Genomic DNA, 27343 nt, shown 5'->3' with positions numbered 1-27343 from the left:
GAGAGCCCTTCGTCACCTCGACCAAAAAAAGCTCGACAAGTCAAGAGCAACATTAAGTCCATGTTGATCTGTTTTTTTGATATTGACGGGATTGTTCATAAGGAGGACATGAGGAGAAAACCTCCAGAGAAGTGGCGCACGAACGACTAGGTACTCCACCATGACAACGCACGACCGCATACGGCTTACATTATGCAGGAATTTTTGGCTAAAACAAGATGGCAGTTGTTCCCCACCCACCGTACTCACCAGACTTGGCTTCATGCGACTTTTTTCTCTTCCCCAAGATGAAAATCAAGTTGAAGGGGCGAAGATTTGATACAGTTGAGGAAATTCAAGCGAAAACGCAGACGGTACTAAACACGCTAACAAAGAAAGACTTCCAGGATGCATTTGAAAAGTGGCAGAAACGCTAGGATCGGTGTATGCGCTCCCAAGGGGACTACTTTCAAGGTGATGGTGCAGAATAAGATCTAGGTAAGATGTAATAGTTTTTATTAACATATTTCGGGAACTTTTTGATTCACTACTTATATATCCGTCTGTCCGTCACACTCTCTCGGAAACTGATAATGATAGCTGATAAATTCGTTTTACTGATGAAACCGCAGATAAATTATTAATTTTCCTGTTACGTGAATAGGTTAAAGTCCAAATCATTCTTTTGCTCATAATAAAGCACTGGCCCGTGACGATAGCGAATACTTTTGTAATAACCGAACACCTATTTAACTACTCATCAAATTAATGCAGGTTCTTCACAAGTAGACGAAAAATGATGTAATAAATACCAAGACAATCAATAAATCACGGTTAATAATGTAATCGCAAGGATTACTATATGCAGGAAAGAATGAAAAGATCATGAAACAAGGGCTTAAGATAACATCGCATTGTAAATCTTCAGAAAGAAGAAGGAGGCTCTGGAAAGGAGATCTTGAAGTCGGTACAGGCGTTAAGTTGGCCATTCTGCTAAGAAACTAGGTCTATAAATTCTTTATGTTGTTTCTGGTTTTCTGGGTTTCAACGTCATATAATCTCTACTCTGTAGATAGAGGCTGCACATTTCTCTGAAATGTTGGTAACCAGGTAATAGACTAGACGCACAGTCTAAATTTCCACCGCTCTGAATATATTCCCAAATATCAAGATGTATGCGGGCAGGACATGATTAGACACATCCCTCCCAATAGTGTCAATGTGAGGACTGTGTGCTCCTCTCTCTCAACCTCTGTCTACACTTCAATATGTTTGCATTATCTTCATGTCATTTAAAGGCGCAGTCTTCTGCGCATTCTTAATTTGACCCTCGGCCCTCCGTTTTGTGAAGTGAACAGGACAGTTTGTTGTATCTTTGGGAGACACTGAACTAGAACTGGAAGTAAAGTTGCAGAATCAGTTCCTCCTTAACTGCAGCACTGTGAGATGACGCCGGAATTTTCATTACATAACTGCATAAGTTTATAAATTTCTTTTCTTTTGGATTCCAGGACTGGAGCCCACTTCCTCCTCTATTGTTTTTACCCTCCACTCCTTTGCCAGCCAAAACACACTATCCACTCCAGTTATATATGAAAACGGTGGCTTACAGACTCCTACCTTACGAAAATCAATAAAATTATGTGCGTTTCTTCTTCATTCCATGGTGCTAAAAGCAAAACGGAGCTACTGGTTTTTTGGACTTCGTCCATCACCCGGCATTCTAAAGAACACACTGTTACGTAAACTGGATCTGTTTCCGAAACAGGATGTTCTGTAGAACACCGGGCGATGGACAAAGTCCAAAAATGTAGTAATCTCGAGTAGTATGCACCTTCGTAGCCGATTACAGAGGCCGCGCTGTCTAAGGCATGAAATGTCTTCTCCCGCTCTTACACTGATATCAGGGATTCGAATCCCACTCGAGGCATGAATGCCTGTCTGCGTTTATCCTGTGGATGTGTGTCTTGTATAGGTAATGGCTTTGAGACGGGCTGATCCTCTGTCCAAGGAGTCCTACCGAGTGCAAATAAGATTTGAAAACTGCAGTGAAACGAAGCGTTTCACAGATGCCTTCTGCTCCAGTGGGAGCAACAGGAACTAATTGACTATACACCATCGTCAGATCCATAAAAAATCTAACAACAAAGATGACATGGATGATGAACTGGTAATTTAATGTCTTCAGTGGACTGTAGGAAGTGATGCTTTGCAGCCTACGTGAAACGGCCATTTTGATTCTTGGTCATGACATATCTTCACTAGTGTTACTCATCAACTCCATAATGTTCCGCGCACTGTGCACGAGTATTAACGGTAGCAGCGGAACAGGAAAAATGTCAGAAAAGGACAAGTACAATAAAACCCGTCTGCAGATGACCGGCAGACTTATTCAGTTAGAAGAAAACTGTATACTGTGACAGATTGGGCCGTTTATAGGAGACGAATAGGTAAACATGTTCCAACCAACGCGCATCCAACAATAGAATTGCTAGGTAACAGACCGGCAAACACATATCACAGGAACGAATGCGCAACAATAGGGCGTCCATTTCTAGGCAATATATAGGTGGACACGCCTGACAACAATACATGATATCCGTTGCTGAGCAGCTGATATGTTTTCTGGGAGTGGTCCTTGACGAGCCTATGTAGGAAGCAGTGAATACTGTTCGAGAGGAACCCGTGTGGAGGCGGGGTCGAATGCCTCGACCGTGACCCTGCGAGTCGTAGGAGGCGACGAAAAGGGAAGTCTCAGATCTGAGACAGTAAAATATGATCGCGAGTCCCAAGGGACTCAGACTCAAGAAAGATTGCGCTGGCAAGGGCCAGCAGCATATACAAAAGACAGACCCGTCCTCTCGTCAGAGAGGCTGCCCACAAAAAACAAGACTATAACTGCCAAACGGTAATAAATATATGGGGCTCGATACCAAGACTTACTGACTGATTGACCCTCAGTCACAATGTGACTTAGACTTTGACTTTAACAGTTCAGCAGTCGTAAGCTGGACGATTCAAAATTCGTCAGGAAGATGTCGTTCAAGGCAGTTCAGTAGTTGATGTGTTAACCTTGAGAGTGTTATAATTGTTTGTATGTCATAGATACAATACTCGTGGATGTGTAATATCGAATTGTAGCTACGACATTTGAAATTATCCAATAAATCGAATTATCAAATCCAGAACTCGTTATTTACTGTCTGTTACCAGGATACACATGACAATACCTTCCATAAAATTATCAGGTCATTTTAAACTACAACGCATTCGAATTTTATTGGGTATGGGGCAACGGTCTTCCAAAGTTCTTCTGTTATTGCAGGCAAAAGTCGGAGTAAATATGTCTTGTTTTGTGTTTACTATCGAATGAAACACGCTATGAGTAGGTAAAAGGCTGTGGAAAGACACAGCCAAGGCCTATTTTAAAAAATTTATAGTCATTTATAGGAACGACTGAGGACAATTACGAAACCGCAGAAATTTTTGTTGGTATCTCAAAGAAAATCGGGGAATGTCACCTTCTGAATATGAAACAGGGTATCTTGGAAGAGCTCACAAACTCTCCAACCCAACCCTCTCCAGTTCACCACCGAACATAATCATCCTATTACCGGTACCTGATTACACATTACATAGCAAAGTCAGCAGAGAGCGCCGTTGAATATCCTGTGAACCATACAATAACTGCACATACGAATATGGATGCACAAAGTGCCTAAATGAAAGTACCGGCTATTTGGAGCCCATGCCGAAAGTTATCGGGCGAACATAATCTAGGTTCATATCAATCCAGAAGTCCTAAAACTCCTACATTACACGAAGGTAAATCCAGACTTTGTTAATTTTCTAAAAAAAAAAAAAATCTTATTCCACAAAAAAAATCTTTGCGTGAGGTAGATACGGAATGCAGTAAAATCCACTAATTTTACCAAAACTATTTTTGGATATTGTGCATTCTTAAAGAACTACAATGTAATGAACTGCTATATGCCGGTCACGGTAGCCGAGCGGTGTAATGCATGTACTGTATTCGCTTGCTTGGAAGCCGAGATCGTGGGTTCGAATCTCACACAACAAATGGATGTTCGTTGTGTGTATGCGTTTATTCTGTGTTTGTGTTGTCCTGTGTTTGGGTAGAGACCTCGTGACGAGCTGATCACCCGTCCAAGGAGTCCTACCATCTGTAAAAATAATCAATGAAACTGAGAAATCAGCCCTATGCTCCAAAGTGGGAGCGAAGAGGAAGAAACAAAACCTGCTATAGAGCATAATGTCTGCAATGATTCCATTGTAACATTAGACTTTTATCTCCAATAGGCCTGATTAATTTGCATGTGCATGAATAATCAAGACCATTTAAAGTCGCAAATAACGCATGTGGGAAATATGTGAACTACAAATTGAAGACTGTATCTTTTCCTTCTTGTTTCTTATATTACCTCGTTTGTTATTTTACCTTATTTCCTGTATTATGTTACACAGTACTTTATAATTTTTAAAACAAATAAATGATAAGGAGGTGTTGGAAGATCTAAAAGGGGCAGTGTCCCTGATTTGTGAAGGAGGGGAATGGGGTCGTGCTGACCCACAAAAACCACCGTTAACCAGCTTCAGCAGTGGTTGCGTGGTGCTGGAGGAAGTCAGTGAACTGTCAAACGGAAGACCTGCAGCACGAAGACGCGAGGTAAGGGCGCTACAGCTAAAATCCCTGGTGCGAGCGGAAATCTCTTACAAACAATTAAACAAAGATATATTATTCATTAGTACTAAACAATTCTAAGTTAATTAGCAATGATATTTCAACTACACAGATTATATAACATGACTGTAAAGGGGGAGACGAGTGGTGAGTAGTTTAAGATTTTAAATTGGGTGAGGCCTAGTACAGGGTGACATCTCAGCAGTTCTTGGAGAGACTGAGGAAAACAACGAAAATGTAAGTCGCATTTCCCGATACCGTGATTGGGTTTCGAACCGGTTACCTCCCGAATATATGTTGGTTATTCGATTATTTCGCGTCGCAACATCAGCTGTTGGATTTAGGAAGTGTACGTTGATTTCGGATAATGAATCTCGAATTTTTGTCGTGGCCTATTTTAAGTATTAATTAATTAAGACCATAAATTGTAAATAAATAGGGATTTTGAAGGAAGCGATTGCGATGTTTTCGCTTTTCAGTAGGACGAAACCGCAGTCAAGGCAACCAAAGTATGCACTAAGTTCCAGTCATCAAAGGGCGACGTGCGGCTCAGACGCTGTGCGGTATTGCTAAATAAATTCTATTGATAAAGCTGTCGGCGGTAGAGGTGCAGCTTCTTGGTATTCTTTACTTTTCGTTGTGTACTTACTCACTCATGGAGCTGAGCCCTTCTGGAGGAGCCGCCAATTCTGCAGCTACTCAAGAATTTCCCAGCATTTTATGGAACCCGTAGGTTCATTATCGTGTTCACAAGAGCCCTCCACTGGTCCCTATCCTGAGCCAGATCAATCCAATCCATAACATCCTATTTCATCTCTCTAAGATTCATTTTAATATTGTCCACCCACCTACGCCTTGGTCTTCCCAGTGGTCTCTTTCCTTCTGGCTTTCCCACCAATATCCTATATGCATTTCTCATCTCCCCCATTCGTGTTACATGCCCTGCCCACCTCATCCTCCTTAACTTGATCATTCTAATTATACTTGGAGAAGAGTATAAGTTATGAAACTCTTCATTGTGCTGTTTTCTCCAACCTCCTGTCACTTCATCTCTCTTAGGTCCAAATATTCTCCTCAAGACAGTACCCATATAATATACTATGAGCGACATGGTGGTATTTAATTTGAATTTTGTGTTACGTTACGGTTTATATATGTGGAAAAAAGTTTGTCAAGAAATTATGTGCATTTCTTATGAAAAAATATATTTATTTGTTTGCAAAGTGGCTCCAAATAATCCATCCAATTACAAGGCCTCAGTAAATGGTTCATAATACAGAAGGGTCCAAGAAAATGTACTCACTCGTTGATAGTCAATATTTTTGGAACAAAATGACATGTAGTTACAATCCTTGAGATTGAGAGTCATTGTATATGTTCGAAGTGACCACCATCAGCGGCTCAACAGCGTCGATGCCGCCGAACTGCTGAGCGAACTACGGCTGTCAGTGTGTCCGGTGTGATGCCTGTACACGATGCTTCAATGGTTTCTCGTAGCGCGTTCAGTGTATCTGGCTTTTGTCGATAAACTTCATCCTTCCAGGTTCCCCATAGGTAGAAGTCGAGAGGTGTTAGGTCTGGAGACCGTGGTGGGTACTCAATAGCACCTCTTCGACCTATCCATCGTCCAGGTAGAGTGTCATCCAAGTACGCGCTGACATTTCGATGGTAGTGAGGTGGAGCACCATCTTGTTGTAGGTAAAATCTCTCATCTCCAAACTCTGATTCACAGATTTTTGCTGTGATCGTGTAAAGTGTTGCAACACCACAGCACTGGAAGGTGGACTTGTTACTACCCGTGGTCGCTTATGCACATCATGAACAGTAACCGTCGGCTTCAAATTTATCCCGAATACGGGTAATTGTTCGACGTGTTGGTGGCTGAGTTCCAAACTCATGCTGCCATTGTCGTTGTACCTCTTTAATATTTTCGTACTTCCAGTATCACTTCAAATGTGACCTTTACCATCTGTTGAGAAAATATTACACTACACTACCGCGCAAGAATTGTAACTACATGTCATTTTGTTCCAAAGATATTGACTATCAAAAAGTGAGTATATTTTTTTACACCCCTGTATATATTTTAAGTCGAAGATTTGTTGACCTCAAGTCCAACCTCCGAACTTAGGGGTTGTTCTTTCTCTGACAACCGCAACTACTTGTACAATACATATATATTCGCATTTACCCTGATATCATGTAGACACAGAATGCCGCTTGGTGTATGTAGCAGATGGCCTGCCTAAATGAGAATTTTCTGTAGATGTGACTGGAGTCGATAATAAACGCCCTTATTTTATATTATTTTATTTATCCTGAATGAGCTTTATCGTAGTTCAGTATAGTATATCCTTTATCATGTGTCCTAATTTGTGCTCTAGTCCCTGTAAACTTTAATTCAGGTATTGTTTTCCAAAACAATGCTCCAGTACTAGTAAAGACAACACCACACGCTGTGGGGGAAACACGCAAACCAGGGGCATATGGCAGACATAACTGAAAAGCAGGCTGCGAACGTGAGGGGCAAGCTGCCGAAACAAAACACCCTGGACAGACATACATTTATGAACAATGGACGACACCCCGTGTGAGGTGAAATAATATGCACCAAAATAAGGAGGATATAATAGAAACTTTAAAGGATTTTATCTGGTTTTACCTTGAAAAGAGGACTACAGCGTTTGATTTTAACACGGACTAAGACAGTGTAGCAGTTTTAACATAATTCAATAAAATAATTGTAACATATCAAGACACCTGAAGATGGCCGCTTGGGGCCGAAACATATAGTGTCAAAGTGTATAATGTTAAACTAAAATTAAAATTAAGTAGTGAAGAAACAAGTGTTACAATATTGACGGACGATAAATACATGGACGTTAAGTTAAACAATTGCAACAGGACGCTGAAATACAGAATGCTCCAGTACTTCAACTAGTCCATTTATTGTGCTTCATGTTAATAACACAAGACCAGGCATATTCAAGTACCGTTATGTTTTTTGGATTTTATACAGGTAGCCCGGGAATCAAGAACATTATGGTAGGATAGATTTGTTACACTTGTGAGACTCACACCTCCTGAGATAACCTGCCTGATATGCTCATTATCTTATTGTCATAATTCTGTGGGTTAGGCTACTTACCTTTCCGCACTGTTTCAGTAATCCAAAAGCCCCTTCCTTCTCTTCTGTTTCTACCAGATGCATATTTTCTACTCAGTACTTGTGTATTTACATTCTGTCACAGGAATAAAACATTAGACTTTCAAATAAAAAAACAAACTCCGTGGTTTTAGTCCGCAAGCGAACTATACCGACCGTGCGACAGCCGCTTGTCGGCCAAGTTAGTGCCAAATTTAGCGGACAGAGGGTGTCGCGTGGTCAGCGCAACGAATCCCCACGGCCATTAATCTCGGTTTTCTAGACTATTTCCTTGAAATAGCTCTTCAGTTATCCTCACGAGGCTGAGTGGACCCCGTTCCAGACCCACTACTTTTCAGAAAATCTGGTAGCACCGGAAATCGAACCTGGGCCTCTGGATCTGTAGCCAGGAACTCTGACCACTAGACCACCCAATATCTGGTTTAAACCCCGCAAATTTTCAGTCTCCGCATAAATGTGATTTAAATTTTTCTTGTTGTCACAAGATGGCAGGTGGCATAACAGCTATTGCAGTGCTCCTTATTACCGACATAGCAATGACATGGGCTCAAGTGCCCGCCCTTGGTCCTTGTCCTGAAATCGAGACCATGCAGGGTTTCAACATGCAAAGGGTAAGTGTTTAAACAGTACTTATATATTATGGCAATTTATGCTGCTTTCATTTGATTTATCCTAGAACTACGCATATAAAAACCAAAGCAGATAAATAATCAAAGAGCTGTGATCAGTGTTTAAGCACCACGCTGTGAATGAATCTGGACTGAAGATGGTCTAAAACACTCGGGAGTACTGGTGGTTAGGCTTCACTCATTCTTACCCTCGGCAGGCGGGAGTGAGTGGTAGCCTTAAGCAACTGTCGCTTTGCAACCAACGGAAGAGCGACCGGTAACCATTAAATGGGAGGCTTGATCAACAGCAGAGCCTGGATGCCCGTGGTCACGACAGAAACGTCACTATCCCTGCAGGGACTGAGTGTAATGTGCAGTTTGGTTAGTTCTATGATATGTGGGCAACTGTATCAGTTGATACGTTGGTGTGCCGTTCTGTTCTAGTATCTGGGGCAGTGGTACGAGGCTGAGCGCTACTTCGCACTCTTCGAGTTTGCTGGCAAATGCGTCAATGCCAACTACACGGACATCGGGGACGGGCGAATCAGCATACTCAACCGACAGATGAGTTCCCTGTAAGCACTTCTTCTCACACTCCGGTCCACAATGGTCCCGTCAGATGGACCGTGGCAAATTTACTTGGCCCCTCTGGCTAGTCTACGGGTACCCCATTTTAAGTCTGTCTATAGGACGTCAGGACACTGTGCAGGTGGTTCTCAGCGCTAGCTAATTCACCGGCCAGTGAAGTACGTGAGGAGTTCCCGAGGATTAGTCCCATATCGGTCGCCTCTATAAATAACAGTATGTCAACCTAAATATATATTTTTTCTTTGGCGCTACAGCCCCAATTTTGGCCTTGGCCTACGTCCATGAAGCTCTCCGTTTCATTTCGGTTTACTAGATCTTGGACATTCGGTAGGACTCCTTGGGCGGGTTATCAGCTCGTCGTAAGGCCTCTATCTGCACACAAACACACACACACACTAAACATCCATGCCCTGAGGGGGATCCGAACCCACGTTCCCGGCGTCCGAGCGAGAAGACAGTGTATGCCTTAGACCGCTCGGCTACCGTGACCGGCCAACCTAAATATTACTAGAAGCTAAAGTTGTCTTTGTACTTATTTAATTAAGCACTATGCCATGAAGACATATCGGGGAGCGGAGGTATAGCTCCACCATTCTCGACCTATGCACTAGATTTATGACAGGGGTGATCTTCACGCCCCGACTGCTTTACCCCGGAGGAAATCGTGTCCTGCACACATTAGATAGNGGGGGGGGGGCCCAGACCCGGTCTGGAAGCTGTGGAGAAGAGAAAAATCTAACTCCGGCCGTTCGGCCCGTAGCCCGTCGCCATACCAACTGAGCTATCCTGACTCCTCTAAATATTACTAAGACATCGAAAAATTTTTATATTGAATTCAAAAATCATCGCCTTTATGCTATTATAAAGTCGAAGATATAACACAATCAACCACACTGGATACAGGCAGATATTAATAATGTGTGAGCAAATGTGAAGTAATTTGTCAGAAAACATTCCTGTCGTGAGGTGTAAAGTAAGCCAGTTACGAGTTAAGAGTAACACCTCCAAGCACGAACTATTCACGAGCTGGAAGCAGACTGAAAACGAAAAGGTCACCAACTACAAAATAGTAATTCAAGTTGTGATGGAACACACACATGTTCAATAATACAACATTAGATCAGACAGTGATGTTTTGGAGAGCCTGCTGCAGAAACTGGGGATCCCCCGTGTGGAATATGTGACCGCTTATGAAGATTCTGGAGACTGGAGTTGTCCGTGGGTCTTTCAGATGATTTGAGGGCCGTTTCAAATTTGCTTTATTGCAGTCTGTTATTTAATGTCGCTGTATCAGTACTAAGGATGATGTAATGTGGAAAGTAAGGTAAGGCCGAGGTGAGCGGGGATAGCCTAGTCGGTATAGCGACAGGCTACGGGCCGGACGGCCCGGATTCAATTCCAGACAAGGATAGAATTTTTAGGCAGCTCCATAGCTCAAGTGGTTAGTCACTGGCTTCCCACCGCGGCGGACCGGGTTCGATTCCGGGTCTAGTCAAGTGGGATTTGTGGTGGACAAAATGGCGCTGGGGCAGGTTTTCTCCGGTACTTCGGTTCCCCCTACCAATCTTCATTCCACCAATTGCTCCACAATCACCCTCACCTATCATCTTGGGCTGGTACAATAGGCCAGAAGTGGCCGCAGTACAAGGGACTTTGTCCCACCCCACTAGAAATAAAAAAAAAAGGTAAGGCCGACAATATTCCGAAGACAGGAATATGGAGGGTGGCAGTCGTGGCCTACTTCAATTGCTGTCTTGGAATTAGTCCATTTGTCTGACGTAATTCAGAGAAAATCTCAAACCATGTATCCAGGCGTGCGTGAACCGGCAAAATAGAAAAGTTACCGTTTTCAAAATCTGCTCTCTCTTTGTTCGAACTGTCCCTTCTTAAGACGGGGTTTCAGGGGGATCGATTCTTAAAGTATCTGGCTAAACTCTCGATTGAAGAGGTTATACAGCGATGAAAAAAGTAAAGGGAGTTTCAGAAGTTATAAAGAAGGCGCTTATGGCCACTGTCAAGACACTCTCCAAGAATTCGTCTGGAGAAGCAGAGGAAATCTATCTGAGCTTCGAAACGGAGTGCTTCAGAATGCAGGTACTTGTGCCGGCTGTTCTGAGGCTTGCGGGGAATAGTAAACTTTCCGTGCCTTCCCCTTTGACCCGGAATTATCAAGCTCAGAGTCTCCAGTTGTACATAGAATTACCGCTACACTAGCCTAGTTTCTATAAATATACATATCGAACCCAAATCAAGCCAAACCATTTCAAACCAAACCGATGCCCAAGCGAAACAGATTTAAGGAACCTAAATGAACCAGCCCAGACATACCAAATGCAATCTCATTAAGTTGAATAGGGGAGCCGGGATAGCTCAGTATACAGACTAAGCTACGAGCTGGACAACCGGAGTTCGATTTCCGGGAGGAAAAAGGATTTTCTTTTATGTGTAGCGTTTATACAGGCTCTGGGGCCCATGCATCCTCCTATCCTTTGTGTACCCCGAGCTGTTTCCTCGGGGGTAACGTGGCATTTAGTACTGAGGTCAAGACATAGTGCCATATTACGTAATTAAATGCAGGGTTGACATAGTTTACATATGCCTGCACTGCTATGAGCAGCTTCATCAACGCTGACACTGTCAGGCCCAAGCGATGTACACACAGTTCAACTGTGCCTCGCACGCGAGCAGCTAACAGTACTGTGGCATTGTCTCGTTCAGCTGAGCAGTTATGGGATTGGTCCCCAGGCATCTCACAAGTGGGTCCATAGGTCACACGAATTTTACCACAATTTCCACTCATATCTCTCAGCTGGGAGTTAGAGTCTAGGTCCGGAGACAAGACGAGCTTATATTTGCCATGGTTTTACTCAGTTCCTCCAGAATATTCCGGGATAGTACGTTTAAATAGGCTATGACCGGCTCACTTCGTACCCTTCCCAATTCGTCATTCACAATCATTCCTCAGATTCAGTTCTATATAGCCTACTCAGTTGAAATGACATTATTAAACACTAAGCCAGCGTAGCTGAACCTTCTTGAGTCAACTTTGCTCGTTGGTCTCAGAACGAGAGGCTCTCGTGCCCGTTTCGAACGGTACCTTTAACTTACCTTAAACTGCACATAAGATAAGAACGGTAAAGCTATCCCTGTAATAGGCCGTGGAGGCCCATAGGACTGTGAGATGTCGAGGCTCCCACATTTTCTAGACAATCGTCCCACAGATAGCGGTGAGGTTGCTAGCCTTTTAGGAAGATTCCTGGTCCTCTTTTCTCTTAGAGGCTGAGCCTACCCCAGAAACATAGTGCGGCTTGAAGGATTAGGACAATTTAAAATCCAATAAACTCATCGGGAATCGAACCCGCGACTTTCCGACATATAGCATAGTGCCTCAACCAAATACCTACCGCGTGCCCTTTAACTGCACATAAGATAAGAACAATTTTCATTTTAAACAAACTTTATTCATTCCATGCACAGAAAAGTTATATAAAAATATAGAGCTGTCGACACTTCCTTAGGCCCTTTCGATAATGTTCGAAAGTATGTAAAATGTACATCACGCACCAACCTATAAGCTTCACATACACCCTGCACTAGAAATAAACTCTAAAATCCAGCCTACAAATTAGAAGAGCTCTCATAGCAGAATAATGTCACAGGTTGAGACACACTGCTACAAGCCGGAAGGTCGCGGGTTGAAGTCCCGATGAGGTCATTTGATTTTTTCAATTGACCTAATCCTTCCAGCTGCACTACGGCCCCGGGGTCGACTCAGTCTCAAACAGAAACGAGTACCAGGAATATTCTTAGGGGTAAAGGGCGGCCGGGGCGTAAGGCTGACAACCTTGCCGCCATATAAGAGCCGATTGTCTAGAAAATGTGGGAACCTCAACATCTCACAACCCTATGGGCCTCCACGGCCTGTTACAGGGATGGCTTTACTTTACTTTTACTTAACTGGGTTCGACAATCATCTACACTTCCACGTCCTCACACACAGCGGCTCTTCTGAATCTCAGTTATGTTGAGCTGGCGTTCTCACAGCCATGGCAATGAATAGTACTATCTTATAGGATATAATGCCGCTTAGCCCGCTACAAGTTCACAGACGTTTCGGAGTAACGTACTTCATCCACCTTCAGGGTCGAAGAATAAACCGACGAAGAAACCGGCAAGAAGTATGCGGCAGGCAGAATGAATCTCATGCATTGATCCAGGATCTGATATAGGATAGGAAGGAACTCAGAGAAAACAAAAAGGAAACAAAAGCTTAGAAAGGACAGTTTGTTGTTTAGAGGAATGGCAACAAACGAAGAAGACACACGACTTCCGTCTCGGCTGTTCCCATTCCTGTGTGTAACAATTACTTTTCTCATGTCTCCTGTTTGTTCTGTCCGAGTCCTTACAGGCAGTAGGTCCTCCATATTGGTTCTGAGTTCCTTCCTGTTCTACCACGTACGTGTATATTAGATCCCGATTTTCCGCACGCGGTTCATTCTCTTTGCCGCCTGCTTGTAGCTGGATCCTTGCTTAGCTTACTTTTGACCATGAAGATGGAGGCTGTACGATTCTCCAAAAGTCTGTGAACTTTTAGCAGACTATATTCTTTTACACCCCTGAAGAAATATCCGTAATCGTGAGATGTGGAGACAAATTTGTAGACCTGAGATACCCATGTTGGATCCAGGAGAGCAGAGAGCTGCAGACATATCGGCATTAGATGGGGATTGTCAGCTTAGCGTTCGGACAGAAAGTTTCCTCCAGTTAAGCCTATGTAAAACAGCACATTTATCGGTAAAGTTTTCTCGTCCCGAGAATGTGAACTGGAAACCAATGTAGATTTACCTCTAACAAGCGAAAACTGTTTAACTCGAAAACGGAGCATTTGTCGTTTGTTTCTCAAGTCCAGTACGGAATAATTTTCATACAAGTGGGCAAGATTAATCCTAACCTGCGACAATAAATATGCAGGACACCTTAATTGGGAAAGAAAACAATGAAAGACGGTGAGAAATGAGACTCATCACTAGCGTTGTAGTGTACATAAGTAGCATGAATCTCTCAATAGTAATTTCGATCATATACGAGTACACTTTCTACGTCTTGTGTTCTTTGTCTCTGTTTTTAACAAAAAAAACATTGCTCCAAATAACATTTACTGTGACCACATTAACACACAAAATCCGAACTAACCCATGACACAAAGACTGCTTCATCCTGTAGTCGTAAGATCCGTAAGGCAGACGCACCAGCCCTACAATTCCTTACTGGAAGAATCAGTACGATTATTAGTAAAATGAGTTGTCAGATAAAGTACCTCCCGCCGTCCGTTCTGCATGTCAGGTGACACCATCCTCCTTGATTTCATTTCTCTAGGCCATCCTGGGCGCCGATCACAGTCGCCGAGGGGTCTTAAGCATGAACCGTCTTCGCCCGCTCGGACACTGGGATCGTTGGTTCGATTCCCACTCGAGGCATGGATGTCTGTGTGCGTTTATTCTGTGTTTGGGTTGTTCTGTGTGTAGGTAGCGGCCTTGCGACTTGCTGATCCCCCGTCCAAGGAGTCCTATCGACTGTGTATAGATTAAGAAACTGAAATAGCGGCCAAGATCCACAAGGGCTGTAGAGCCATAGATAGATAGCCATACAGGGCGCCGAGAAATTTAATGTGTAATTTTCTCTGGTCCTTTTTTAATCTCATCCATGTTGGTTCAGAATAGCTTTCTTGAGTGCTTCATTTTTAAACACTTTAAGGTTATTTGTTACTGCGCCACAGGTGAATTCTGAATAAGGAAGTTAGATCCACTTGCGTGGTGTGCGCCTCAGTTTGTTTTCCCCCATTTTCGAGAGCAAAGTGTATACTGTCTTTCCAGAAGCGTTTTCTCTGTGTTCGCAGGACGGGTATTCGATCCACGATTGAAGGTGAAGTCCGTCTAATAGGACGAACTGACGAATCGAAGCTCAGCGTCAAGTTTCCGTCCTTGCCAGGTACGTTTATGATTATAATGCGTTGAGGAGAAACTTAGGATACACTGAGAAGAAAATCAATTGCAATGCGCACGACAAAATTACGGCGTGTATGTGTGTGTTTGTGTGTTGAAAAGCGATGGCTTAATTTAAAAGCAACAAAATATTTTGATAATGGCTGTGAACTGATCATCCTTTTGCTTTGGAAATTATATGGGAAATTGATTGCGTAACAGATGCTCCGTTCTGAGAATTACTTCATCACCTGCTTATTAGTAAACTAGTAATAAACATACAGACTTGAAAGGATTCTGACGATGGTGTATACTGTACTTCTTTTGGCTTGTTTCGGACTTCATCCATCGTCTGGTATGTAAAAGACAAAAGACCACGACGTTTCGGAGACTGAATCTGTCTCCGTCTTCAGGAGGGTGGGGAAGGATAAACCTACTCAATTCGGCCCGTCAGAAAGAGCTAGTCTCAACCACTGGACCTTCCCTACCTACCTGAAGACGGAGACAGATACAGTCTCCGAAACGTCGTGGTCTTTTGTCTTTTACATACCAGACGATGGATAAAGTCCGAAACAAGCCACACGAAGTACAATAATAAACATGTCCCAACCGAGTCCAGTGGTTAGCGTTTGTATTTGGAAGGAACAAGTTTCGATTCGACTGTTAGGACGAAGTGCTTTAGCGGGTTTTTCTGAGTCCAACGAACCAAATCCTGGAATTTTACCTTGAAATAGACCACGACATTTTTCGAAACCCTTCAGAATTCACCATTCACGACCGTCATACCATCCCATGCTGCATGTGCAGAGTGTCCCAGGAGGAAAGTTCAATATTTTGGGAGGACACACTATCGGTCATTCTATGCAAAAATAAAAGGGTATATGCACATGTTTCCTTTTCCGAACGGTTCAGAGATACAGCTATTTCACTGTACAGTTCCAAAATTTTTGATAAGAAAGAGATATTACGTAATGTTTCTAACACCGGTATTTATTGTTCAAATGATAAAGTTGGTACAGTTTACCTAATACAATACATTTTCGAAAATTCCACCGTCAACATCAATGTACTTTGCAACTCGTGTGAGGACGTGGCGTGATGCTCGTCTGAGTGTAACTTGACGTTCCCGTATCTCGGAAACCGTTCAGAATGGGGCACATCTACCTATACACTGCTTCGCTTAAAATGACCTGCAAGAATACTGACCTCTCGTCCTGGGACATTCTGTATTTTTTATTTATGAAAGCGTTGTTAGATGAGCTAATAGATGAGACATTTAGAATTCTAAAGTAAATGCAAATGGTGGACATCGGCTGGGTATTGTCCACAAGGAAAGGCGGAAAATTAATAAAAATTACTTCTTTTGCTACAGATCTGTCAGCATACAGAATTCTGATACACTAATTCCAGTTTGCACGCGAATGTGCAGAGGACGCCGAGAAGCGTGGAAGTGACGTGGTTTCCACTGTTACGATATACAGGCAAATTTTCCAGTTAGTGTCTACAGTCTCAGATAAGCCCTGTTTTCCAGACACGAGACTCGCAACATTAAATATGTTCGCCCACACTACAAATTACAGCAGAAAGAAATATTTAAACGGAAAATTGTCTAACTGAACACTCGTCCATCTCATAACCTGATGGTTGGATCTATTATTTGGGTAACTGAAGAAAATATTGAGAATGTTCAGTACGCATACAGGTTTCCGAATCGAATGGCTGAATAATGGACATTGAATGCTGATGGAGATTTTTGGTTTTGTGTTTATTATAAGTAAAAAGTAAAGGTATCCCTGTAACAGGCAGTGGAGGCCCATAGGGTTGTGTGATGTGGAGGATCCAACATTTTCTAGACAATCGGCTCACAGATGGCGGTAAGGTAGTCAGCCTTATGCGCCGGCCGCCTTTACCCCAAGAATATTCATGGTACTCATTTCTATTAGATGCTGAGTCGACCCCAGAGCCATAGTGCGGCTGGAAGGATTAGGCAAGTAGAAAATCCACCTCATCGGGATTCGATCCCGCGACTTTCCGGCTTGTAGCGTAGTGCCTCAACGAACTACGCTACCGCGTGCCCCCCTTTTTCCACATGGTGAACATGTTTCGAAATTCTAGGGACACGAATGAAGTATGTGAAGTTGTAAAAAGGTATCGGAAATATGTGTGTGCTCCATGGAGTACGTCCTGACACTCCAGACAGGACTCCGCTTCCTTAGCTGTTGTTACTGATGTCTTGCTGCCCTCTGTTTCAGTGCTGGTGGACGCTCCATACTGGGTGCTGGGTACGGACTACGAAAACTACGCCGTCGTGTGGTCTTGCTCCAATTTCGGCCTCTTCAGTACACGTGAGTTCTCTCTAACAAATTCAACCATTCAGAACAACATGAAACATTTATTTTATTTCATTAATATAGCTCTACCACCTTTGTGGTCTAGTGGTCAGAGTTCCTGGTTACCTATCCAGAGGTCCCGGGTTCGATTCCCGGAGCTACCAGATTTTCTGAGAAATAGTGGGTCTGAAACGGGGTCCACTCAGCCTCGTGAGGATAACTGAGGAGCTACTTCAAGGAAATAGCAGCTCGGGTCTTACTTACTTACTCGTGGAGCTGAGCCCTTCTGGAGGAGCCGCCAATTCTGCAGCTACTCAAGAATTTCCCAGCATTTCATGGAACCCGAAGGTTCATTACCGTGTTCACAAGAGCCCTCCACTGGTCCCTATCATGAGCCAGATCTATCCAATCCATACCATCCCATCTTATCTCTCTAAGATCTATTCTAATATTGTCCACCCACCTACGCCTTGGTCTTCCCTGTGGTCTCTTTCCTTCTGGTTTCTCCACCAATATCCTATATGCATTCCTCGGCTTCACATTCGTGCTAAATGCCCTGCCCATCTCATCCCTCTTTACTTGATCATACTAATTATACTTGGAGAAGAGTACAAGTTATGAAGCTCCTCATTATGCGATTTTCTCCAACCTCCTGTCACTTCATCTCTCTTCTGTCCAAATATTCTCAACACACTGCTCTGAAATACCCTCAGTCTATCTTCCTCCCTTAATGTCAGAGACCAAGTTTCACACCCATACACAACCACAGGCAAAATTATAGTTTTGTACGTATATTCTAATTTTTATATAGACGAGAAGACAAAAGGTTCTGGACTGAATGGTAGCAAGCATTACCAGAGTTCAATCGCCTCTTAATTTCCTCCTTAATCAGGTTTCGGTCTGTTATCGTTGTTCCCAAACATTTGAATGGTGCCATTATTTTCAAAACATCTGTTTCCTATCTTTATGTCATGATTTGCACTGCATTTTGGTGACGAGACAGTAACATATACTTAGTTTTCTCTGTGTTTACTTCTAGACCAACCTCTTTACTTGCGCCAATAAAAGTTTGTGTGTTTTCCTTTATGGTATCTACATTATCAACCAATAGATTCATATCATCGGCGTAGACCAACAGCTGATGTGTCCCGTTTAATTTCAGTCCCACCTGGTTTCCTTGGACCTTCCTAATTGAATATTCTAAGACAAAGTTGAAAAGGAGTGGCGATAAAGCATCTCCTTGTTTTAGACCATTCTGGATAGGAAACTTATCAGACAAATAATTTACCTATACGGACTTTACTATACGTTTCGTTTAAACACATTTTAATCAACCTAACTAGTTTCATGGGTATCCCAAACTCTATTAGAATATTGTACAATACTTCCCTCCTAACTGAATCATAGGCTTTCTTTTAACCGAAATTAACGGCTTTGGGGATTCGTTGCGCTGACTAAAGCCACGGAGGTTTTTTATATTATAACTAGATTTTCTGTTGAATTTTTCATTATATATTCTGGGCCAATGCTTCGCTAAAGATTACTTTTACATGAATACACACCTTTCAAGTCTGTGCATATTATTTTAAAATAATTTTCTTTTTAATCTTTTGTTTCGAGAAGAAGGTGTTTTTAGTTATTTAAGGACGCTTCCTTAACTGCTTAGGTTACTTACCGTCGAATGGCTGGTTTTGAATGATCAACGTTCTTCGCATCACTTTCCTGGAGGGGCCGAGGATAGAAAAATTAGGAAATTTAGGTCCTGCTCCCCGGCCTGGGACTGAAAACAGGTCTCAGGAAGGAGGGCCAACCACTCGCTTGAAATATCGGCCCTTAATTCACCAGTTAGTAGATAGAGCTCCAGAAAAATACTACGGAATTGTCATTAAGTAAACCACAGCTGTTCGTGGTCGAATTTCTCTCGAGCTAGAATTCATAATTACCATCATATCTCAATGACACTGCGCTTAATGCAGCATTAAATCATGTGTGTATGGCCATTGCCTTATTGCAGGTAATGCGTGGATTTTGACCCGAAGTCGGCACCCGACGCTGGAAATAATGGAGAAAGCATATTCCGTGGTGGATAAACACGGCATCAGTCGGGCTTACTTTATTCGTACCGACCAAAAGAACTGTCCCAAGATGCTGTATTAAAACATTTCACATTGAAATTGTGGTGCTGCCCAATGCACATTCAAGTCAGAAATCTTCTGGAATACGTTACTGAACGAATTGCGATGTGATGTTCATTAAGTATACGTTGAGAAAGTGATCAGAGCGGAAAATTCACACAGAGTTGTAACGGTAGTTACATTTCTCACTCGGTCTGCCCGAAAACCTTTACATCTGACTCCGTCATTAAGAGTATGAGAACATATACGAAATAATCAGACTGAAACTACAATCAAAATTCCCACAACCTTCACTGAATTGGGGCTGAGAAAGAAATGTTTCTATTCTGAAAACAGAGGAGAATTTCATTGCAGACGGCACCCGAATTTTCAGTGGCACTCCCCACATTACAGATGGCCTGCGCCGGCGACTGAGTCAACGACAACCGGGAGAGTTCCAGTGAAATTCTTGGAGTTGTCTGTGATATAATCCGCATGCTGTGAAAATGAATTTGTTTTGATAAGGCCCGTTCTATGAGAATAATTAGAATTTGAGTAGACCAAGTTTTATCTCTAATAGGGCGCTCAGCAGCGTCTGAGAACACATCATGTAGAAATGCAAAATGTGATAGAAACGCTATGGATGGAGGGAGATATATCAGAGGCACGCATGTTAAGTGTTATGACAATTAAAATAACTATTTATAAACCGACTGCATTGGGAAGGCTGTGGGGCATACTCATTCAAAAACATTTTGCTTATAGTCTTTTGTTAGTAATTTATTGCTACTGTTTTCAGTTCCTTGTATTACAATGATATATTAATTTATTTTTAATTTATAGACTCTGAGGCCTAATAAAATTACGAATTTGTTTCAAACAGTGTTTCGTTTTAATAAATCCCTATTAAGTTACAATTGTTATAAGTGAATGGTTTTCTGTCTGTTAAATATGTGAATTATACTGCATTTCATAATTTTGACTTCAGTTATGTTTTTTTGATGCCATAAGAAAAGAACTAAGTGAAATGAGCAGAGATATTTTTGATAAAGGTAAAGTAAAGCTATCCCTGTAACGGGCCGTGAAGGCCCATAGGGTTGTGAGACGTCGAGGCTCCCACATTTTCTCTAGATAATCGGCTCACAGATTGCTGTAATATTGTCAGCCTTAAGCGCCGGCCGCCTTTTACCTCCCAGGAACATTCCTGTTACTCTTTTCTGTTAGAGGCTGAGTAGACACCAGGGCCATAGTGCGGTGGAAGGATTAGGTCAATTGAAAAGATCCACCTCATCGGGACCCAAACCCGCGACCTTCCGGCTTGTAGCATAGTGCCTCAACCAACTACACTGCCGCGTGCCCCCCCCCCCGAGATATTTTTGATAAAATGGGAATTGCCCATCTGATATTTCCCATTTTTATGGAATCTGAAGGTCCAATCCAAAGTTACGAGAGCCCGCCATTGGACATAATTCTTACCCAGATCAATCCAGTCCATACAGACAAACGTTATTTCTTTAAGATCTATTTTAATGTTATCTTTCCATCGATCAGAACAGAATGGGCATATTTAGAAAACGTACAACATAATGAGGATTCTCTTGATCGAAATAATTCTAGAAGTTGTGATTATGTATCGCCAAAGGCCTCCCAGCCAAGCTGCCTCAGGTTCGTGTTACTGCCCTGCAGAACGCTACTGATGTTTGCACTTATTGTATATCAGAATAACACCGGAAATTCATCAGTGCATATGCCCAGTCAGAGCGCCCACACTGGAAGGCCGAACACTCCAGGAGACCCAGTGTCTAAAACACGGAAATGTTAAGGAGAAAGCAAAAATCATTTCGGTATTATACTTTTTTTATTGCTAGTGGGGTGGGACTAAGTTCATTGTACTGCGGCTACTTCTGGCCTATTGTACCACCTCCAGATGATAGGTGAGGGTGATTGTGGAACAATTAGTGGAATGAAGATTGGCAGGGGAAACCGAAGTACTCGGAGAAAACCTGCTGCAGCGTCACCTTGTCCACTTCAGAGCCCACTCAACCAGACCCGGGATCGAATCCGGGCCGCCGCGGTGGGAAGCCAGAGACTAACCGCTTGAGCTATGGCGCGGCCAGGTATTATATTTAAGTGTTCTCTCCTCTGTCCGAGCCGATGTATTGTGTAGATGTTCAACACAGACAATATTCAGTCTCCGTCTGAGACAGAGAGGAGCAGGAGGTCTCCTGCTCTGATCAGTCAGAGCGCCTACACTGAAAGGCTGACCCGTCATCTGTCGAAGAGGGGACGCAGATGCTTGCCAGTGATAGGGAGGACACATAGACACACAGGCAGGAAAGTAAAAAGGTAAAAAATAAAGCTATTCCTGTAACAGGCCATGGAGGCCCATAGGGTTATGAGACGTTGAGGGTCCCACATTATGTAGATAATCGGCTCACAGATGGCTGTAAGGTTGTCAGCCTTACGCGCCAGCCTCCTTTTACCCCCCAGGAAGTTTCATGGTACTCATTTCTGTTAGAGGCTGAGTGAACCCCAGGGCCATAGTGCGGCCGGAAGGATTACGTGAATTGAAAAATTCCACCTCATCGGGACTCAAACCTGCGAACTTCCAGCTTGTAACATAATGCCTCAACCAACTACGCTACCTCGTGCCGCTACTGCAGGAAAGTAGAGTAAAGATATTAGACCGGGCTCTGTAGTCTGGTGCATGATTAAATCTACACTGTGCCACATCTCAAAGTTCGCGATCTTAATATTCGTCGCTGTGAGAAGCTCAGGCACTCGAATTCGGTTCACTGTAAATTGGAGCAGCTGCTTTTCCAGCAATAGGTATCTTGGGTAGATGGGAACCCCGTACTCTGACTCATCGAAGTGGGCCGCGGTCATGTAGCCACCCGCTGGAACACGCACTGCCTCTGGCAAAGGGAACATTTCCAATACTGATGTAGCCTCAACTCTTTTCGCCCCACAACTTACAGAGTGACATGAATGCGACCATCTCACGCCATTTTCTTCTATCTTATTAGTTTAATTCTGCTCTATGTTGACATTTCACGCACATTTTCGCCTCTCCGCTGGGCTACCGAATATGCTTCGTCTTCTCCATTACTACATGTTCTGACTTCCAACATATTTTCGAAAGGAAGCAAGCAGATAAAATGTTTTAAACACGTGAAAATTGTAAGTATAATTTTAAAGGATTTTTACGTAGGAAAATTGTGTTGACCACGTTCTCAATTCTAATATTTATCTTCTTTGTTCTGACGAATACGATATACATAAAAGTGCAATTTGTTTTGTAGAACTTCGTTTTGAATATAGAGGATGAATCTCAATGCGCGGACAAATATTGCTGATGAACTCCACATACCAGAAGAGAAAATGAAGTTCATATAAATGTGGGTCCGCGAACTTGTTTTGCGGGTTACAGCTCGGCGCATTTAATGGTCAGTTCAACTGATATTCTCAACTTTGGTGATTTTTGTCTTTCTCACAGGATAACAAAAGCCTCCGCACATATCATAGACCTACATTTGACTTTTAAACACGTTTTTAATATTGTTATGAGGCTGTGCTATGGCTCAGGCGGTTAGACGCCGGCTTCCCACCGCAGCGGCCCATATTCGAGCCCAAGTCACGTCATGTGGAATTTGTGGTGGACAAAGTGGCACTGGAACAGGTTTTCTCCGAGTACTTCAGTTTCCCCTGCCAATTCTCATTCCACTAACTGCTCCACACTCATCATCATCTACCGTTAGGGGCCGGTACAATAGACCAATTAGTGGTGGACGTACCAAGTGGACTCAGTCTCACCCACCCCAAGAAACTAAAGAAACTAATGTTATGAGTGTCAATGTTTAGAGTTGAGCGGTGTTGGTCATGTGTATTGTGTGTAGTGGCAAACTGCACTAGAACTACTACAGTACGTAGTGCGATACAGCATCAATGTCTATCCGTTTAACGGAGTGGCGGACATCCATCTCATGTATGATCGTGCCGACGGAAATGGTCTGAGGACTGCTCGCCCCTGCCAGGAAACTTTCCCTCACCATAGTCACCCAAATCATAAAATGTTTGCTGCCTTTGGTCTTCAACTCTTCAGACTGAACACCAGAGCCTCTTGGTGTCAGTGGAGGAAGGGGGAGATCCGTCTGGACAGCTGATGGTCAGGAGCGTGTTGAAGAGAGTCTAGTTGTCAGCACAGGACAAAAAGCTGCAGAGTTCACCACTAAACAAATGGAAGTCTGGGAAGAGCTTATGAGCACTTGCTGTACCCATACCATTTGCAATGCTTCCAGGGCCTCAAGCCTGCCAACTGCCCACCATGGAACACTTAGAGCGAGGGCACACCGAGGAAACTGGCAACCGCAACGCAACCGCAATTTTCGAGAAATGTCGACTATTTCAAGTAGGCAACTACTTTCCAGACTAGCAGGCGCACACTGAGGAAACTTATGTTTGAGTAGCTGCTCACGTCATCTTAAGAGGTTATGTTCGTCCGACGTAATGCATGATTGTATTTATTAGTTTTGTGCACTTAATTTCTGCAATGGAAGATGATAGTACTCTTCCTGTAATAATGTGGTGGTAGTTGAGCCCGGGTGAGACGGCGTGAGAAGAGAGGACACCGACCATAAGGGAAATATTGGGATGATAATTAATTTATTTTATTTCAGAACAATTTATTTTAATCAGGAAATATCGCATTCACATGTGATAGGAAATTTTGAAATACAGTGCAATAATTTTAGAAAAATAGAAGATACCTGATGATGGCCGTATAAGTACAACCGAATCATGTGGAAGAAGGGTGACTATATAAGAAGTTGCATTTAGAGCGGAAATATACGTGACATAAATGATATATTTATGCAACAGGATGCCTAAATACAACATTAAGAAAAGAAAACATTGGGTGCATCAGTTCTTCCATGAGAGTTTAAAATGAAGCGCTTATATTGTTTCGAAAGAACATAACCTGGATCCAGACTCCTTGAGGGAAATTCTTTCCCAAGAAAAAACTCTTTGTCCTGCCTAGCACAGTCTGTGTGGCGGTTGTCATATGCACCAGGCTCTTGCTCAATTAACTGCACAGAAACAAAATTGGCAGCTTCGTCAGCCTTTCGTGCCATCTTAAGAAACTAATGAATCACTGAAGTGTGTTATAGAACAGCTGACACTAGGAAACCACAAGGCAACACAATTGTGAGAAGACTGGCATGCTCCGTTGCCTGGAAGTTGAGTTTCTCAGTCTCTTCACGAGTTGCGTTGCCGTCCCCTCAATTTGCGCTGCTCCATTCACTAACAAGTATTCAACTCAGGCTGATAACAATTCTCGGAAATCGCGGTTGCGTTGCGGTTGACAGTTTCCTTAGTGTCAGTGGTTTGTTCGACTGAGGGCTTCGCCTCTTTTCCTTTTGTCAGTGCTCTTTTCAGATGAGACAGGTTTTGGTAGAGACGACATCTTAAATTTTGACAAGCACCACCAGCGGGCGGAGAACAGTCCCCACAATGTACTCCAGTCTAGACACCGGCATCTGTTTAGGCAGGTCTTGTTTAGTCTTGTTTAGTACGGACGCATGTCTCGCCACGTCGGCTTATAGACATCCGCTACCGAGATTTCCTCTTCTCTAAGGGGTACTTCCCGCAGTCAGAGTACGTGTGTGGTTCTGTGTGATGATGTTCCAGCATTTCAGCTGCGTTATGGCTATCATAACAGATGGACAGGTAGAGGAGGGCACACTGCGTGGCCCCCGAGCTCACATGACCCAAATTATCTAGATTTATGCCTGTGACGGCACTTAAAAACCCCTGTGTATTCAGCTCTTGTTCACAACGTAGACATCCTTGATTAGCGAACTGTGAACGCCTGTCAGACTATTCGCAAGTATCAAGGGATCTTTGAACGAGTTCAGCAGGCCACAACATGTGCTGAAGCATATAGTATTGATTCTCATGGACGACATTTTAGGGCGTCTTCTAAATGCGCCCTTTCAGTGTTGTAACTCGGGAAGAAAGCCCTTGCGAACCCAAGTTTATATTGTGACGGGTTGTTCAAAGCATTAAGAGATGAAACCAGAAAACCCCCTGTAACGCGATCAACAACAGGACGTCGGTTACTTAGTAGCGAAGGTCTCAATAATTACGACAATAGAGGAACTATTGAAGACGTCTCCTAGGCAACGGATACAGACACAGGCAGTTACATCGGAGACTCAAAAAAAGAAGCCTTCAAGGAGATGATCTTATGGCTCGACCAGAACCTATCTCAGGAGAAAACTGACCAAAGGAAGACAGAATACGACAGAAGAACACAGAAGGATAAAGAAGAAAAGACTAGAGGCTAGTGCAAGATCCAAATAACAGTGAAAGATTCGTTATCCAGGAGGAGTCAAATGTGTGAACTGTTGTAATCAAATGAAACTGTAATAGAGACGCCTAATAAATCCAGTCAATCACCTCTAGAACTCACAATATCAGCCACGCATACGCCCCCCCCCCTTCACGTGACAGTATGAACTCTTTTTCTTGTTTCAGTATGGAGTACATTCCCAAAGTTTGTCCGCGCATTTCACTTCTACCGTGACTAGCTCTGATAATATTTTCCTAATGATGTTAACCGGTAGATAAATATAGATAGAGTTCAGAGCTTCCTTGGTCTTCGCTGAATTGAAGAGATGCAAGTAGATATGTTGCCTCTGCAGGGAATCGAAACTCTGCCATCCAGCTCGTAGCCCAGCCCAATGGCGATAGAACTATCCCGGATCACAGTCAGAATAAGATGGAGTGTGTCATTTGTGCTTAATAAGTCAACATTTAGTAACTATGAGTTTCAAGAATGAACTGCTGCATAACTGCGGGAAAAGATTATAAAAAGTCTAATTCAGCGGAGTCGCATTATTCATTTGGATTAGACTGGGTTAGCTTAGGTCGTACTGGAGTTCATATGGATGAAAGACGAATTTGTTTTTCCCAAGTCTCTTTGTTCGCCTTGTCGCTTTGAATTTTCAGTGCTCAGCCAAGTCCATCTGTATACAGACGGAAGCGAATCCTATTCCGAAGTTTTCCTGGAGTTGATTCCAACATGTCATCTCTACCTATGTACTGAGGAAGGAATTAAAACCGTTAACCCCTGTAATACGATTTACATTTAAATTATTAAGGAACGAAGGGAATAATATCTTTGTAACCGGTGCCATACAGACTGGAATATCCCCCCCGCCTTCAAGCCTGTGGTTAACTTCATTACCACCCCCCCCTTCTAGAATGGGCTGACTCGAAACATAATCAAATCATGTGGAACAATAACACAGTAATTACAGATACTTTTAACAAGTCTCTATGGTCCTGGCCTGTTACGATCAGTGCGTTGCTTGTCTTATAGACCCATTATTTGGGCACGTGCATCGTTTATGAAGGCAGATTTCCCTATACAGGGACTGCAAGTCAGGCTGCGTCATCTCCCAGCATTCATATCCCATTCTGTTTCCCTCATTTTAGTGCGTTTTGAACGAAAAGCGGCTCCAATTTCGAAACGTTTTACTGAAGACAAATATGTACATCTATTTTTTTTTTTTATTTCCTGTATATTTACAATCTACTCAACATATTACGAGTATTTAGTAAATGTGATAAGTCAATTGACACTGTAGGTGTTGCCGGCCAGTGCCGGTTCACCTTATGTTACTTAACTAAGTCTTCGGGCCACTGTCTCTTGAGCCTTCTAGGTACAGTTTGATCACTAATGAGCTGGTTGATCAGTTTATTTTTGTGGTTCGTGTTCCTGTTTCTATATTTTGCGGCCTGAGAGTGTATTACTTCCTTGATGTATGGTATTTTTAAGTCCTCATGTAGGGTCTGGTTGGAGACGTACCA

At 42.9% G+C, this 27343-nt stretch overlaps 2 protein-coding genes across 2 annotated transcripts in view; one reads left to right on the top strand and one right to left on the bottom strand.

Moving 5' to 3' along the window:
* The window catches only part of LOC111867934 (zinc finger protein 501), a 122252-nt gene that overhangs the window by 49632 nt on the left and 45277 nt on the right, over positions 1-27343 (bottom strand). The window lies entirely within an intron of this gene.
* On the top strand, positions 4605-20312 carry LOC111867936 (apolipoprotein D). The gene is made up of 6 exons (XM_023858170.2): positions 4605-4666; positions 8333-8458; positions 8900-9030; positions 14940-15031; positions 17277-17369; positions 19369-20312. Exons 2-6 carry the CDS (start codon positions 8333-8335, stop codon positions 19509-19511), a joined length of 585 nt encoding a protein of 194 aa, XP_023713938.1. The 5' UTR covers positions 4605-4666; the 3' UTR covers positions 19512-20312.

This window comes from Cryptotermes secundus, unplaced genomic scaffold (genome assembly GCF_002891405.2).
Source record: "Cryptotermes secundus unplaced genomic scaffold, Csec_1.0 scaffold267, whole genome shotgun sequence".
Taxonomy (NCBI): Eukaryota; Metazoa; Arthropoda; class Insecta; order Blattodea; family Kalotermitidae; genus Cryptotermes; species Cryptotermes secundus.
The sequence above is the reverse complement of the archived record's forward strand: the minus strand, read 5'-3'. Positions and strand labels throughout refer to the sequence as shown.